The 15,399-nt window shown below is 44.1% G+C and overlaps 3 protein-coding genes across 3 annotated transcripts in view; 2 read left to right on the top strand and 1 right to left on the bottom strand.

The window, feature by feature from the left end:
- Dus1 (Dihydrouridine synthase 1) overlaps positions 1–15,399 on the top strand; it is a 28,947-nt gene that overhangs the window by 256 nt on the left and 13,292 nt on the right. The gene's annotated exons all lie outside the window — the stretch shown is intronic.
- Positions 41–3,553, bottom strand: LOC110178099 (uncharacterized). Its single transcript, XM_020945108.2, has 3 exons — positions 2,181–3,553; positions 934–2,088; positions 41–862 (listed from the first exon to the last, which is right to left on the bottom strand). Exons 1-3 carry the CDS (start codon positions 2,379–2,381, stop codon positions 200–202), a joined length of 2,019 nt encoding a protein of 672 aa, XP_020800767.2. The 5' UTR covers positions 2,382–3,553; the 3' UTR covers positions 41–199.
- Positions 4,401–15,337, top strand: LOC110178098 (uncharacterized). Its single transcript, XM_020945107.2, has one exon. The coding sequence runs from the start codon at positions 7,566–7,568 to the stop codon at positions 10,530–10,532; it is 2,967 nt and encodes a 988-aa protein (XP_020800766.2). The 5' UTR covers positions 4,401–7,565; the 3' UTR covers positions 10,533–15,337.

Raw genomic sequence — 15,399 nt, 5'->3', positions numbered from 1 at the left:
GATTTAAACTTAACCTATAGCTGTAGTAAAGCGTTCCTAATTCATTATCGCAAACAAATTAACATATTTTATTCAACAAGATATTCACAACAAACAAATCACAGGCAATTTAGTTGATCGGAAGACCCAGAAATGAAAGAATGGTCGCCAGTTTTTACTTGAAATTTGTTGGCAGGTCTATGTGCTGCTCCTCTTCCTTCTATGGGATGCAGAGGGCGAGGTTCTCGCGCTCCCTTTCGGTGCCACAGGACATGGGATGGTTCATGCCTCGCGGATCAATGCCCGGCTTGAGCATTGTCTGCTGCAGCTCCCATATGACCTCGCAGGACAGCACGCTCACGCTCAGCTTGAGCACTGACTGATAGTTGAGCGCATTCACCGCATAGCTGAGTATGCCCCGTGCGATCTGATCGAAAAGATAATTCCTGTCCAGGGCTAGCAGCTCCTCGCGTACCTCCATCATTTGGTTATCAAAATGACACTGAATGGCTGCAAAGACCAGCTTGTCCAGGCCCACCAGCAAGTCCCGTTTGAACTTCACCAGATAGTGCTCGATGTACACGATCTGGTTGCGCTTGAGATGCGGCATTCGCGATCTGTCCTGGATCACCCGCTCGCCAATCTGGCTGACTGCCAGCGAGGCCAACGAACCCGCCGGCGTGGGTCTGCGGTCCGTACAAGGACGGACATCCACAAACGGATGGATCTCGTAGCTGCCCACGCCAATGGTGCTGGCCACTCCGCTAAAGGAGACGTGCGAGGCACGCGAGTGATTCCTTTGCGGTGCCGCTGGTCTGGCCAACGATGTTGGCACCTCAATGGCGCAGTGGTCCCTTGCAAAACCAATGATCTGGGCAGCTTTCTGCAGAAAGAGAGAGAAAGGGGTCAAGCTTACTCTTAATTACATGTCTTCGCTTCTCCTGATTTACTCACAGAATGTACATATTTCTTGGCATCGCAGATAAACTCCTGGATGCGTGAGCTGAGGACCAGTAAAGCGCATTCGTCCTCGCTGAGATCCTCGTTGAAGCCGGTGATTATGTGATCGAGTATATAGCGGGCCGCCTTGTAGATGGGATCATCGGGAGCAAAGGTCAGCGGCGTCTGGCCCTCCATGGCAATGGCGGCATTCAAAGCATAGCACAGATCGTTGTCCAGCAGACCCTCGAAGGTGGCCTCGTACTCGTCGCAGAAGGTGTGTTTCGATACCTGCGACGGCTGTGGCCGCTTTGGCCTGCGGCGTTTTTTACTCTTGGGTCTGCGAGCGGCAATAGATTTGCGGGACCGCTCCTTGATCTCGTCCTGAATCTTCTGCCACTTTTCCCTGTACAGGGCCTTGTGTCTCTCGATGAACTTTTCCCGCTCCTTCTCCACATCCTGGAGCAGGTAGTTGATCCGCCCCTGGTGGGCAATGCGCTCGTCCAGACGCTTGTGCCAGGACTGAATCTGGTGTTCGGTGCTCTTGTTCAGCCGCTGTTTCCTCAGTAGCCGCATGTTCTTGTTGAACCGGTCCTTCTTGAACTGAAAAAGCTTCTTCTGCTTGATTAGTTGCTTCCGCTGTAAATCCTCGCACATGCTGATATGCGCAGCCACTCTCATGTTCGTTAGCATCTTGCGGTTCTCCAGCAGCATGTTCTGCATGGTGGCCAAGTTTTCGAGCCGCTTGAACTTCTCGTACGTAATGTTTAGGAGATGCACCTTCCGCTCGTGACGCTCGGCCTCCAGCTGCTGCTTCCGGGTCAGCACCTGGTCGGTGCACTGGTGCCGAGCCGCCAGATTCTGATGATCCCTCTTCGTAATCGCCTCGGCATTGGCAATCAACATTCGGTCGTATTGCTCCTGCTCGCGCCTCTTGTACGCCTGCAGGATGTAGTAGAGCTGCGACTTGTGCAGCTCCTGGCGGTGCTGGTTGAAGTCCTTTAAATTGCAGATCACATCGTTGTCCTGCGTGATCTCGCCGTTCTCGCGCAGGCGCTTCAGGTTGCGCTCGTTGGAGTAGAAGGTCTTTAGGTTGGAGTCGTGCAACGGATTGTATTCGGGAATGTGCTCCGTAACAGAGGACACGAACTCCTGCATGCCGCTCTTGAACTGGATTGGGATTATACAGGATTTTTAATTCGATTAGGACTTTAATTTGCATAAATCTTAAGTCAGATCCAGACTTCATGTTCTTCACTTACCGACTGTCCGATCTTATTCTTTGAGAATATAACTTGATTCCCGGGACACTTGAGCATGGGCAGCTTGCAGTTAAGGGGAATCAGCTCCCAGCCGGGCAGACTGTTGATGGGCAGCCCGGTCTTGTACGAGGAGAGCATCTTTAAAAGTGCCGGGTTACCGGACACCTTGTTCCGGCGCGGCAGCGACAGGATGTCTATCATCTTGCCGCCCTTAATCGTGATACACCCTATCTATATGTACTCTATATTATGTATTGATTCTCTGAGCGTTTCGAGTAAGAACTTATTCGAAACACCAAACTTAAATTCTTACTGTAAATAAACAGGCTACTTAACCTTTTAAAGCTTTACTTCTCTCCCTTGTTCGTTGGTATGTCTGGAAAAGCTCGTAAAATTGGTAAAAATCTAGATTTGGTTGCCTCCTCGCCTAGTTGGTTTTGCCAGTTATTTTTACGGTTCAGTGGCAGTGCTTAGTCTGCTTACCAAAGCTTTTCTTGTTACCGGTATCCTTGAATAGGCAGGCAGGCAAGATGCGGCGAGGCTTCATCGCCCATTTTTGTTATCGATGCCAGGAGGCAATAACACTGAGGCGGAAACTATAGAAAACTCATTTTATTTTCCTAACAAAATTGAATCAAATGTTGGTATTGGTTTTTATCATTTACAATGACCGGATTTAATGGGATTTGGATGAAATATGATACAAAAGAACCTTCTTGAGCAGATAATCCTCAGATCCAGTTAAAACAAGAAGAAAAGCTATCTTAACATATTTTCCAATGTTTTGTTCTCTTTTGATGAAGATTTTGATTGCAAATCGAAATATATATGACTTTTGGCAATCATTGACCATCGTATAACAACAATAAATCTTAAAATATATGTATTCTAGGTATATTAAATCAATATTTTTATATGCTCATATTTTAGGTAAATCATAGTTTTTCAAACATCACAACTAAGCCAAAAATGCTTTAATTTCAATTCGGAAAAATATTATGTGCTAGTTTTCAAAAGGTTAATAAATCTGCATATAAATTTTTAACATTATTTTAAAATAAATTTTTATCAAATTTTCACATTTGACGAAGACAATTTTTAAGGATAAAATTATGAAAAAAAATTGTCAATTTTTTTTTCCTTTGGACATGTCTAGATCGATTCGGCTTTTCGTGCTGATCAATAATATATATGCTTTATAGGGTCGGAAATGACTCCTTCGCTTTGTTTCATGCTTCCGATTGAGTTTATAATACCATTCTTTGAATTGATATTTATCAATATATTTATATGATAATTTTTCCAACAAAGTGAATTTTAAAAAATTTATAAATATGCCAAAGATGCTTTTATTTAAATTCGGAAAGCTGTTCTGTGCTAATTCTTATGAGGTTAACAAATCTGCATATTGATTTATTTACTTCTTTTAAATTTAAATTTTTCTCAAATTTTCAAATTTGAGAAAGACAATTTTTCACTATAAAATTATGAAAAAAAATTGTAATTTTTTTTTTCTTCGGACATGTCTAGATCGATTCGGCTTTTCGTGCTGATCAATAATATATATGATTTATAGGGTCGGAAACGACTCCTTCACTGTGTTTCATTCTTCTGATTGATATTATAATACCGTTATTTGAGTTGATGTTTATTGATATATTTATATAATAATTTTTCCAACAAATTGAATTTTAAAAAATTTATAACTAAGCCAAAAATGCTTTAATTTAAATTCGGAAAACTGTTCTGCGCTAATTTTTGTGAGGTTAACAAATCTGCATATTGAGATTTTTGTTTTTATAAATTTAAATTTTTCTCAAATTTTCACATTTGACAAAGACCATTTCTAACGATAAAATTATGAAAAAAATGGTCAAATTTTTTTTTCCTTCAGACATGGCTAGATTGATTTGGCTTTTCGTGCTGATCAAGAATATATATGATTTATAGGGTCGGAAACGACTCCTTCACTGTGTTGCTTCTGACCAAAATTAGAGTACCCTGCAAGGGTATAAAAGGTCAAGAATTTAGATAACAAAACCTATACTGAGGCATTTCTCCTAAACATAACATTTCCTAGTGTACAATTATATTTAATATTTATGAACTTTAACAACACAAAATAACCGTTTAAGGTTAAAATCCTAATATTTGGTTATATATAGTATTAAGTGTAGGTAGAATCAAGGAAGCAAGCGTACAAAGCCATTTCGAATCTGGTATTTTAGTAAAATTTTATATCCAGTTTTAATTAAATATTGATCATATTTATTAAGTAAATTGTTAAAACAGCTTATAAGGGGAATATCTAGAATGTCAACACCACTGTTTTGTTTGGCGTCTTCCTAAATTCCGCCTACTTATCGTATGCAAAATAAACAAATTTGTGGCCTTGCCATTGATACTATATACATATGTATGTATCCACACGCATAATTTGGGTATTTTGTTTTGGTAATTTGCGTTTCGACTTTACGAGGCTAAAGAATCGTAGCTCGCTTCCTGTTGGATAACCATTAGCTGAGCTCCAGCGGAAGATATTCCCACAGCCTCAGCAGGGATGCGGCTTACATAAATCTCCGGCTCACTATCCGTCTCCATCTAATGGCTCGTCCTGCTCCGCCTGCCCCTGCCCCGGCGGTGACCTCGTTTCCCTGCGACAAGTCTAGAGATTGCGAGCATAAATATTTGCCAATCGTTCGGTCGGTCGGTCAGTCAGGCGTCGGGCTGTCTCCTTTGGATTTTCCTTGGAAAATTCCCCACAAAACCGTGCATCTTTCGATGTAAATAAAATCACACCAAGTGCTGAAGTATACTTGCTGCCAGAGCCCAGCAAGCACGTGCTCCAAATATTCTCTCGAGTGTACTTTCCATTTCATCTAACACCTGCCGCCGCCACCTCTCACGTGAGTTCTGTCGATGGCATAAATAAATAAAAAATGATGCTGGCAGGCCGAAAAAAAGGAAACAGGTAGGGGGAAACTGTTTGGGAAAAGCGAAAGGTGCGTGCTGTGTCCCCTCCTGGCCCATTTGGCGTTACATAATAGTTACTTCCTGTTGCGATATGAGTCCCCAGGGATGGTAGCGTGAGCCAGTAGGCTAACAAGCTAATAATCCTCTGGAAAGCAAGACAACAGGATTGCTATTCCAAATGTAGTTTGTTCCTAAAGAGAGCTGAATATCCAAAATTTCAATTATTGCAAATTAGATAGCATTATTTAAGCATTAAGTTGTCAGTAATTAAAGTTTGGACATTATCTTTGATTTTATTCCAGCCAGACTTTTGTCACGATTAGTAAACATATTAATAATCATATATTTCAGGTGCCAATTTGGTTAATTGTAGTATTGAAATGTTCCCTATGTTAAAAACATGATTTTATTTAAGGCTCTAATAATCTTTAGTTAATAATTGTAGAAGTATTTACATATTTGTGGAAAATATTTCAAGGATCACACATATATCTCTCAAATGAATGAAAACATTTTCTGAAAAGCTTAAAAAAACCCTCTCAAAAACCACTTCTTCTTTCTCCTTATCTAACTTACGGCTACCGGCAAAACCGCACACAGCTGTCCTGTGATGTCCCTTCACTCTCTCTTTTACTTGCGCCTGGGTGGTTGTAACCACCCAAAACTGACTGACAGCCGTTTTCAACGGGGAAAGCTCTGTAGCTTTCAATCAGCTTGAGCGAGACATTCAATCGTTTTCAGTGCTCTGCTCTCTCGGCTGCCTTCAAACCAAGGGAGAAAGAGAGAGTAATGGCTTACCATTTACACTGGCTTACAACAATCAGATTTTTTTTCTTTTTATTTGAATCGAATATAAGTAATGTATTTATGATTTCAAATTCGAATTTTACAATTATTAACCATTAAATTTCCAAGATCAACCATATAATTACCTAATTTAATAATAATATTTTTATTCTTCAATACACCTTTTCGATACCTTTGGAGAGAGGGGTAAGATTCAGCTGAAGGTCGCTTAAGAAGTTGAAACTTTGTGTAGGCTAGTGTAACGTTACAGTGATAGTCAGCAGCTGTTATCGAACATGTTGCAAGCACACAGGCCAAGCTTAAGCTTACATTACTCTCTCCGTTAAGTTGGCTCGTTGGAGTTGAATTCCACTTTCCTCTTGACTGTTAGCTTAAAATTGAACACAATGGGCCTGGCCTGGTCGGCAGGGGATGCCGAGAGCTGGAATTTGTTAGTTTGGTCGCGTCGGTTGAAGGAGTCGGGTTGTTCAGATGCTGAAATAACGGTAAACGCGGACGTTATTTTACCTCGCGACGCCCTAGTGTGCGTGCGTGTGTATGTGAGCGTGCGAAGTCGAAAACAAATAGCAAAACGCAGAGCGAAAAAGCAAAAGGGCCGCTGCGCTGAAGGGGAATCATAGAGCAGGAATCTCGCAAAAAAGAAAACGGTGAAGCGGACGGGGGTGGCGACAATCCTGGTTTTCTGCGCCCACTTTTTAGTGTTACCACCCCCCAACAGCGACAAAAGCAACAACAATAACACCAAGAACACTCTGGGCAAGAGCGAAAACAACTAAATTCGTTTACGTATGATCCGTTAACTGCTGCGCCATTCAGAAAAACAAAATAGCAAACGCAAAAAAGAAAAAGGAAAAGCAGCAACAAAAAGCAAAGAAATAAATAAATACAGTAAATGAGAAAGCCAATGAAAAACACTAAAAATAAGTGCCCAGACGAAGCCAGTGAAGAGAAAGGAACGCCATAAAATAGGCAACAAAAACGTTTCGTCGAAAATAAACCCAGAAAAGGAGATTTTAACATAATTAAATAAAGATTTGGACTATAATAAGCAGACTACATCAAAATTATAGTTTAAATCGTAACTTCATAATAATGAACAAGTGAAGAAAAACCAAATTCCGCATAGCAAACCAAAAATTAAAAATATAAAAAAGCAACAAATATAAAACAATTATAAATCAACAGCACAAAACAACATTGTTTAAAAAAGAATTATCAAGAACAGAATTGTATAATTTATTATCGGAATGCTAAAAATCGAAAGAAAATATCAAAAAGTCATGAACTTTCTTAAAAACAATAAGAAAATGAACTCTACGTAATAAACCATTAAATTAACAATTCAATATAAAAGCAAAAACTTGGCATTGAAGCATGATAAAAAATCGCTTGGGAATTATATGAGATCTATCCACCGCTGGATTCCATCAATATCCGTTGAGGGCGTGGCTTAGCATCAGATGTAATGTACAGCTATCAATCAGGACCTTTCATCAAACATCACACTTCATCCACATCATCTGCATCTACGTCAGCATCATCAGCATCATCATCATCATCGCCATTATCATCGAACGAGGCATCTCCTTCAGACGCATCAACAAGATGTACACAACACAAGCTGGACTAGGAGCCGGACCCAAAGGAGCCAACGGAGTCAGGCCGACGGAGGCAACGGATCACATCATAACCATTAGCACTGCCAGCCTAACCGAGTCGGGCAGCGAGGAGCCAGTGAAGGGAGCAGTGCCTTCCTCTCCTGTCACCAAACCCCTGGGAAGCGGATTTCCCTCAGCGCCACCGACATCGTCCAGTGAGCAGAAGCAGAAGCAGAGCAAAGCCCTCGGTCTGTGCAGGCTATCGCAGCTGGTTAGCTATCAGAATAACATCGCCGATGTGCAGCACCGGCGGGGAAGACGCCTTCACGGACTGCAGCTGCCCCTGCATCCCCTCCAGCTCTTCGGCTGGCTGGTGCTCCTCCTGTTCGGCGTTGCCAGCTACTGGGTGCTCATACCGGCCTTTCATACGCCCCTGCAGGGACCCCTTTATGGTCTGATTACCGGCCTTTACCTGGTCCACATCGCCTCCCATCTCACCGCCCTGCTGACTGATCCAGCGGACAAGGAGCTCCGGCGGGTGCATCGCAACGATCGCATCGTGCCCGAATTCGATCGGACGAAGCACGGTCACGTGATCGAGAACGGGCGGTGTCATTTGTGCAACATCCGGACCTCGTCGAGCCGCACGAAGCACTGTTCGGTGTGCAACAAGTGCGTGGGCAAGTTCGATCACCACTGCAAGTGGCTGAATCACTGCATCGGCTCCCGGAACTATGTGGCCTTCCTGATGTGCGTGGTCAGTGCGGTGGTGGCCACTCTCGTCATCGTGGCCGCCGTGGTGGCTCAGATTGTCTTCTACTACATCCAGCCGGAGTGGCTGAGCTTCTACTGGTGCCGCCTGGGCTCCGAGGTGGACACGAGCCAGCATCATATTCCCTTGGATGGCGGCGACTATATAAACCTCACACTGAGCCTGGGCATGGAGCAACAGCCGACAACCGAAGAGGAGGAGCAGCGACGACGGGCAATGGACGATGACGATGAGCAGCTGCTGCTGCTGCAGGCGAACACCACCATCTCCTCCACGTTGCCCACACTCCTGGAGAACTTTACGGCGCTGATTGAAGCTAGTACAACGCAGCCGGGGATTTCGCTCACCAATCACACGGTGACACCTGTAGTCGGAGGAATCGGAGTTAACGAGACTATTTTCCTGTTTCTACTGGGTGTCCTTGGTCTGCTTGCCGCTGTCAGTGCCGGCCTGCTGCTCCACTTGTGCTTCTTTCACATATACATCTCGTTCTTGGGACTGACCACCTACGAGTATATCAGGAACCACCGTCAGGCGCAGGAGGCTAAGGCCAAACAGCTCCAGGAGGCAGCTCCTCCTACGGGAGTGGCCAAGAATGGCAACGTTCACTTCTCGGCCTCCCTGCCCGAGCCACACATTCCGTCCAAGTCGATGCCGGGGGGCCAGCAGCTCTACTGCTGCTCCACTGCCCCGCATCCCAGCCAGCAGCAGAACCATGAGGCGGCGGCGGTGGGTCAAACGACAGAGCAATCCATGAGGTTGCATTGCTGTGCCGGCTCCAGGGAGTTCCACCAGAGCCGGCAGGCCATCTACGTTTGCTCGGTGCTGGAGGAGCGGCAGGTTCCCCAGCAGATTCAGTTGGAACAGGATACCCTGAGCAGCTTCCACTGTTGCTCCAGCTTCGCGGCCAGCTCTCTGCAGCGACGCGTGAGCCTGGCCAAGGGCGCTCTGCTCTCTGCGGAGCCGCGTCCGCAGCGACCGGCGACATATCTCCAGTACACTGAGCAGTGCACCCTGTGCACCTTCCGTCTGAGAAGGGGCACGGCATCCGGATCCTCGGGGGCGGTGAGCAGTGCCGGCGGAAGTAGTAGCACTCGCACTCTGACCAGTCAGACGGGGGGATCCTCGTCATCAGCGACAGCGGCTGGGAATATCTCGAAGCACCAGCGCTGGCGGAGGAAATGGAACTGCTGCGCCTCAGTGCCCGACAGTCCAGATGTGCCCAATGATCTCCTCGCCGCCTTGACATTCCGGGAGCGAGAAGAAGCGGCCGCTGCGGCCAAACTGAATGCCCAGGAGCTGCCCCCCATACAGTTCATACGCACCCTGAACGGCGGAGTGGATCAGGAACTGCCGCTGAAGCCTGCAACTATCCCTTCGACGCCACCCAGGAGCTCCAGACTGCGGCACATGTTGCGCCTGCTAGGACGCTATCGGAGACCTCGCTGTCGTCATGGTGGACACCACGGCATTGCGGCTGGTAAGGAGCACCATCAGCATCATGCTGGCTCCGGCATCAAGCAAAATCAAATACGTCCGCTGCAACTGCAGGCGGCGGGGCGTGGCTATGCCACCTCGACAACGACGCCCACACCACCGGCCAGCTCGCCGAGCCGGAGTTCCCTGGAGAGCAGCGAGGTGAGCACCAGTCCTTCGAGTGGCGGACAGAAGGAAGTGATGCTGCTGCCCACATCCGTGATAAGGGACGACAGTGTGACCACCTACACGCTGACCTTGCCGCCCGCCCTACCGCCACCGACGAGGAGGAAAATGAACCAGACCAGTCAGGAGCTGGCGGAACTGGCCGAGACTCTGGGATTCGCCAGCAACCTGCAGCAGCAATCGTGTCAGACAAACAGCCGGACCCTGCCCAGTTTGGGGAACGTCTACCGGAGGCAGAGACGGAAACACTTCCTGAGGACCCGGTCCCCCACTCTGTCGCCCATCCACGAATCCGGCCTCTCGAATCCAACCTCGCCGCAGCCTCTGAGGCATCATCATCATGCCAATGCAACCAACTCCAATCCGGCCAAAGCCACGTCCTCGCCAACGCTGGTTAATCGCAGCACCTTGGGATCCGGTAACGCGGCCCCCTCGGCCCTTCTCGTCCAGAATCTGTGCAGTTTGGCGGGAGATACCCTAAGAAAGACCGCCTCCAACAGCTCCCTGCAGAGCATCAGCTCCAACTCGAGCAGCACCTAGTAGAAAGGAAGAGGTTTCTGTTTAGTCCGTAGGCTAGTCTTAGTATGTATGTAGCTACCCCGTCCCGTACTCGATTATGTTTGGAGTTTGGAGTTGTGGAAATCAATTAATCTGCAAATAAGTATCGAAAGTCATAACTGAAATCAATTAAGCCTCTGGAGGAGCACGAGCAGGAGCAGGAAAAGTAGGTAGAGCAGGAGCAGGAGCAAGGGAAAGTCTATGGAGCGTGGGTGAGCTGTCAGGGCCAGGAGAGGAAATTGCCTTTGATGCGATGCGGTTTCATGGCCAAACTTAATTACCGCTTTCGGTCGGTGGTCCGAGGGTTTCTTTGTTTGAATTTTGTGGACTGCATATTTGATTTATTAAGAGTCTGCTGTGGAGAGGTAATAATAATGGAAGTTTATGGAATATCGTAATTAATAATAATATAGCTTATCAATTCAAAAGGTAGTAAAAATTTAAACCTCTTTTTTACACCTCTTTACAAGGCATTTAAGTTGGTCAAAATAATAATTTAAATTTGAAGTAAAATTTAATTTCAACATCTTTGAAATAAGTCCCTTATTTACCAAAAGTTAATCTATTACATACTGTAGAACAGCATTATCAAATGGTTCTCAAAGTTCACTTTAATCTCACAGTCAATACATTTAAAGAATGCAGTATGCATTTTTCCATCCCATATATTTGAGATTCAATCTTGTTTTTAATAAACCCAAATCGATTTGATCCTATGACACCGCATTTGTTTAAATTTACTTTTATAAAAGTGTAGTTATATTATCTTCTTTCACTGTAGTGTTTCAACTTTTACAATCGTTGAGAACTCTACATTGTTGTAAATTCGGAATGTATGATTCCGAGTAAACGTAAAGGACACTGCTGTGTCATAACCTCATAATCGAAATAATCTTTTCTTGGGATTCTCCTGTTTGCCTTCCCTATGCAGGACTTCTTTGTTGACGTCGTTAGTCGTTAGACCTTAACTGCATCAGATCCCTCAACTTTTTTCGCCCCCACTAAACATGTCTTTGCTATCCATTTGAATGACTTTGCAGTTGAATTGATAAAATATGCAACAGCATGTGCAGAAGTTTGGAGCCAGGCTACGGGAAATTTTCCCCCCCAGAGAGAAAAAAACGGAAAGCTCACCCCTTTTCCCAGTGCCACCGCTGGTATTGATTTTCATTTTGGAAAATGTGTGTAAGCGGAGGCGTCGTGGAATGATTACGTATTGTATCTGCAGCTGCTCGGGGAATCCTTGTATCCTTGTATCTCTGGCAGCAGGCAGAAGGACACACAATGGCTGCATGTTGCCAAATTGTTACGCAAATGTTTTCATTCGATTAAAATTCAAATGCATAGCATCCAAAGCCCCCGATGGCAGTCGTCATGGCTTTGTTTTAAACTTGATTTTGACAACTGACTCGCCCTCACTCTCTCCCCCCATTAAATATGCCGAAACTGAATAATTAATGCAGCGGCACAAGTCGGGGAAAACAAGACCTGTAAATGGAAATGCGTCAACTGCGGAATTGAGTGGTCCCGACCCGTCCCGTCCCTGCCCTTTCAGGGCTCATCCTGCTCAGCTGTCAGTTGGACAGCTATCGAGGATTGGCCGGCTAAAGAGTGCACGGTAGGTTGTAGGTACCGAGTATCTCTTGCCAGACACGACAGCCCAGCCATAACGACTACGCACATGACACTCCACTGCCGTCTTTTTATCATTCTCCTCCTTCTCGGCGGAGGCATGTTATTGAAACTGACAGCGGGGTAGAGTCCATTTTTAACCAGAAGAGCAGGAGGAGCACTCGCAGGATGTGGAAGTGGTGTCAGTTAGATGGATGGGGAATCGAGTCGACAACGACGACGAGTGTGATTAGTTTTTCCTTTAGTGGTGGGAAGCTAGTGAGTGAGCACTCCCGAATCAATTTCGGTTAGTCGAAATCACTGGAGGAATACCTTTGTGGCACTTCTTTGTTGTTCCAGGAGAGTAGGGGTGAAATATGTATTCATTTTACAAAAATAAATCCCCTTAAAGTAATCTGGCTTTAGTTAAATACCATAAAAGTTAAGTCAAGCGAAGAAAGTTGTCTCCATTAGCCTTAACCCCTGAAGTATATCCTTTTCCGTCTTCTAAAAGATGTAGTTATTAAATTATTACTCACAACTATAGTTTATAATGAAATTATCTCCAAGATTATATATGTCTTAAAAGCTTTCTATTTAGTTAGCTGCATTTCCAAGCAATACATTTACATAATTCGGTCAGTCATCGGATTGAGGCCAAAATAAATGGCAAGTTAATTATAGAGCCAAAGCCCCCATTCTATGACGCGGCAAGTCAAGTGGGTTAGACCTCAAATATGGCTGCTTTCAGGCCATATAATATATGCAGGAAATATGGAATATATACAGAGAAAACGGAATAGGAGACGGTGTCATTGAGCCCCGACTTCAGGCAGAGTGGCATGCGGTGCATTTGCAGTGCCTTCGCTCCGAGTTCGAGTTCGTTTTGCACTGACAGCAGACAGGAGACAGGCTACAGAAATAACATAATGCCACAAACTATAAATGGATATTCAATGCAGACTTTGCAGAACAACAATTCTGCTTGATTTTTTCTTTCATTTCCTCTGGATATCTCTGAGGGAAAATGTTTAATTTGATGGCATTTGGCGTTAACATTTGGAGCTGCACCTGCTGTCACTACGAGACACACGAATACCGTTCGCCATGCCCAAACTTCATTACGTTGCCGACATGTGTGCCACATTCTATGTGCACTAAAAAATATATTTAATTTAAAAGAACTCCTCATAAATATTTTTGAAATTTTACTTATGTCGTTAGCTATTAAAAGTAGGCAACATCTTTGCTCTTCTCGCTTTATTCCCTAACGCAATATATTAATTTTTGCATTTATCTCGGCTCCTGGGTCCTTGTATCCATCAGGATGTCTGTCCTGGTCAGTCAGTCTCACTCTTCAGAGGCGTCTGTCCGTGCGAGTGCACCTGTAAACACCTGGAAAGAGGTGGAATCCTTTCTGCATTTCTGTGGGATTTTCTGCAGAGACATTTGAATGAATATAAAAAGTTCTACAAGTTCTGTATATAAATATATATATATAATCGACTTTAATTGCATGTTCGTGTCATGTATCTGCCTGACTCTCTCTCCGTGTGTGCTTACCGGGAAAATGGAGGCGTAGGGAGAAACTGCCAGGCAACGCCCTCGTCAACTTTTCAGTTTGATTCCAGGACGAACCGGTGTGTGTGGAGTTTGTTTACGGGACACAAGCAGAAATATTCCGATCTGAATCAGAATCGAGGAGGGGCTCTGGGCTTCGCCCACTTGACTGACTTTCTCTATGGCAACAAATGCAACATTCTTGCTTCCTTTCTCTGCATTTTATTTTTAAGTTTCTGTTGTTGTCATGACCACTTGTTGTTATTGTCCTGGTTATTGTTGCCTTGCATCAATTATAAAACATTTGCTTGTTGCCTTTGGATTATTATATATCTATGTATATTGATATATATCTTTGACATGCAAGCACTTATTTTATTTGTTGGCTTTTTATTTGATTGAACACACTGGGAATAAATTTGATGTTTTGTGTCATTTCCATTAAAATAGGTAGAAATATTTCAAGTGTATGACCCCTCTTCACAGCATTTTTCGGCAAATTCCTCAGTTCTATATAGTAGGAGAACTATCCCATGCAAAGCAAACGAATTATGATTGATTGGGGCAGGAATTGGGTGCGATATCTCATCATCAGGTCCTGGACTGCTCCACCTGCTCTTATGGCTCCCTCGGCTGCTCCTCCTCCTCCTGCTCCACTCCAGCACCGGACTGTTGTTATTAGCAATGGTAGTTAGGTTAACTCCAAGGCCCACTCCACCTGTCATCCCCTGGCTCCACGCCTTTGTTTTCCAAACCCAGCAATGACATTTTCAGTTGCCTGGCTTTGCTTTTCCTTTTCCTTTTCCTTGGTTCAACGAACTCCTCCTCTAGCTGTCCTTTGTCGGATTTCCACCGAGGCGGAATATTCAGACACATACACATGGTGGAGGTGCCTCCTGCTCGGCCCTATTTTAATATGCTTTTCAATTTAGTTAATGACTTTCCCCAACATATAGCATATATGAATGTAGACCATAGTCCCTCCTGTAACTTAAGCTGAAAGGAAATTAACAGTGAAAATAATATAAAACAAATAATGCGTATGAGACTGGAACCAGAAGAAGGAAGTTGCAAGGGAAATAATGTAAAAGATTGAATTTGAAAGCCAGAGAGATAATAATAATTATAATAATTGTGCACAGATTATAAAGCAAATATATATACATACCTATATATATATTTTGATAAAACATGCAGCTGTTAGGACAGTCCATTGAAAACGAAACGAAAAGGAAAGCAAAGAGATAATTATTTATGGAGGAAAACAAGAACTATGTATTGAACGCAAATAAGTATGCTATAGAAACGAGTTGAAACATTAATGGTTAACAAAAATTGAACTAGAGGATTTCCGGGCCATGCTTTGTATATTATTAACAATAATAAAATCCAGAAACTAAAAAATGGTATAAATCCCAACCATAAAATAATAAAGTTACTTGTATTTCCGTTTGGTATTTTTGCTAATATTTTGTGTACGCCGCCGCCCCTTTAGAACCTAAGTGAATTGTAAATGGCTCTTGAAAAAACAAAAAACAGAAAACTGAAAATGTTGAAACGCTAAAAGAGCCGAGACAGAAAAGTGAAATAAAAACGCCAGAGAAGCAACTACAAAACAGAGAGAGCTATAAAACTATCATTGGCCATCGTTCCCAGGTGGGAAAAGTGGGCAAAGTGG

This window comes from Drosophila serrata, unplaced genomic scaffold (genome assembly GCF_035046125.1).
Source record: "Drosophila serrata isolate PLE 108 unplaced genomic scaffold, ASM3504612v1 contig_240, whole genome shotgun sequence".
Classification (NCBI taxonomy): Eukaryota; Metazoa; Arthropoda; class Insecta; order Diptera; family Drosophilidae; genus Drosophila; species Drosophila serrata.
Note: the sequence above shows the minus strand (reverse complement) of the source record. Positions and strands in the feature narration are given on the sequence as shown.

Excerpts from the sequence above, each read along its gene's own strand:
- LOC110178099 (XM_020945108.2), bottom strand. The coding sequence starts at position 2,381 with ATGATAGACATCCTGTCGCTGCCGCGCCGGAACAAGGTGTCCGGTAAC. Across the intron at positions 2,089-2,180 it reads AGAATAAGATCGGACAGTCG|TTCAAGAGCGGCATGCAGGA; the intron begins GTAAGTGAAGAA and ends ATCCCAATCCAG. Across the intron at positions 863-933 it reads CCAAGAAATATGTACATTCT|AAAGCTGCCCAGATCATTGG; the intron begins GTGAGTAAATCA and ends CTCTTTCTGCAG.
- LOC110178098 (XM_020945107.2), top strand. The coding sequence starts at position 7,566 with ATGTACACAACACAAGCTGGACTAGGAGCCGGACCCAAAGGAGCCAAC.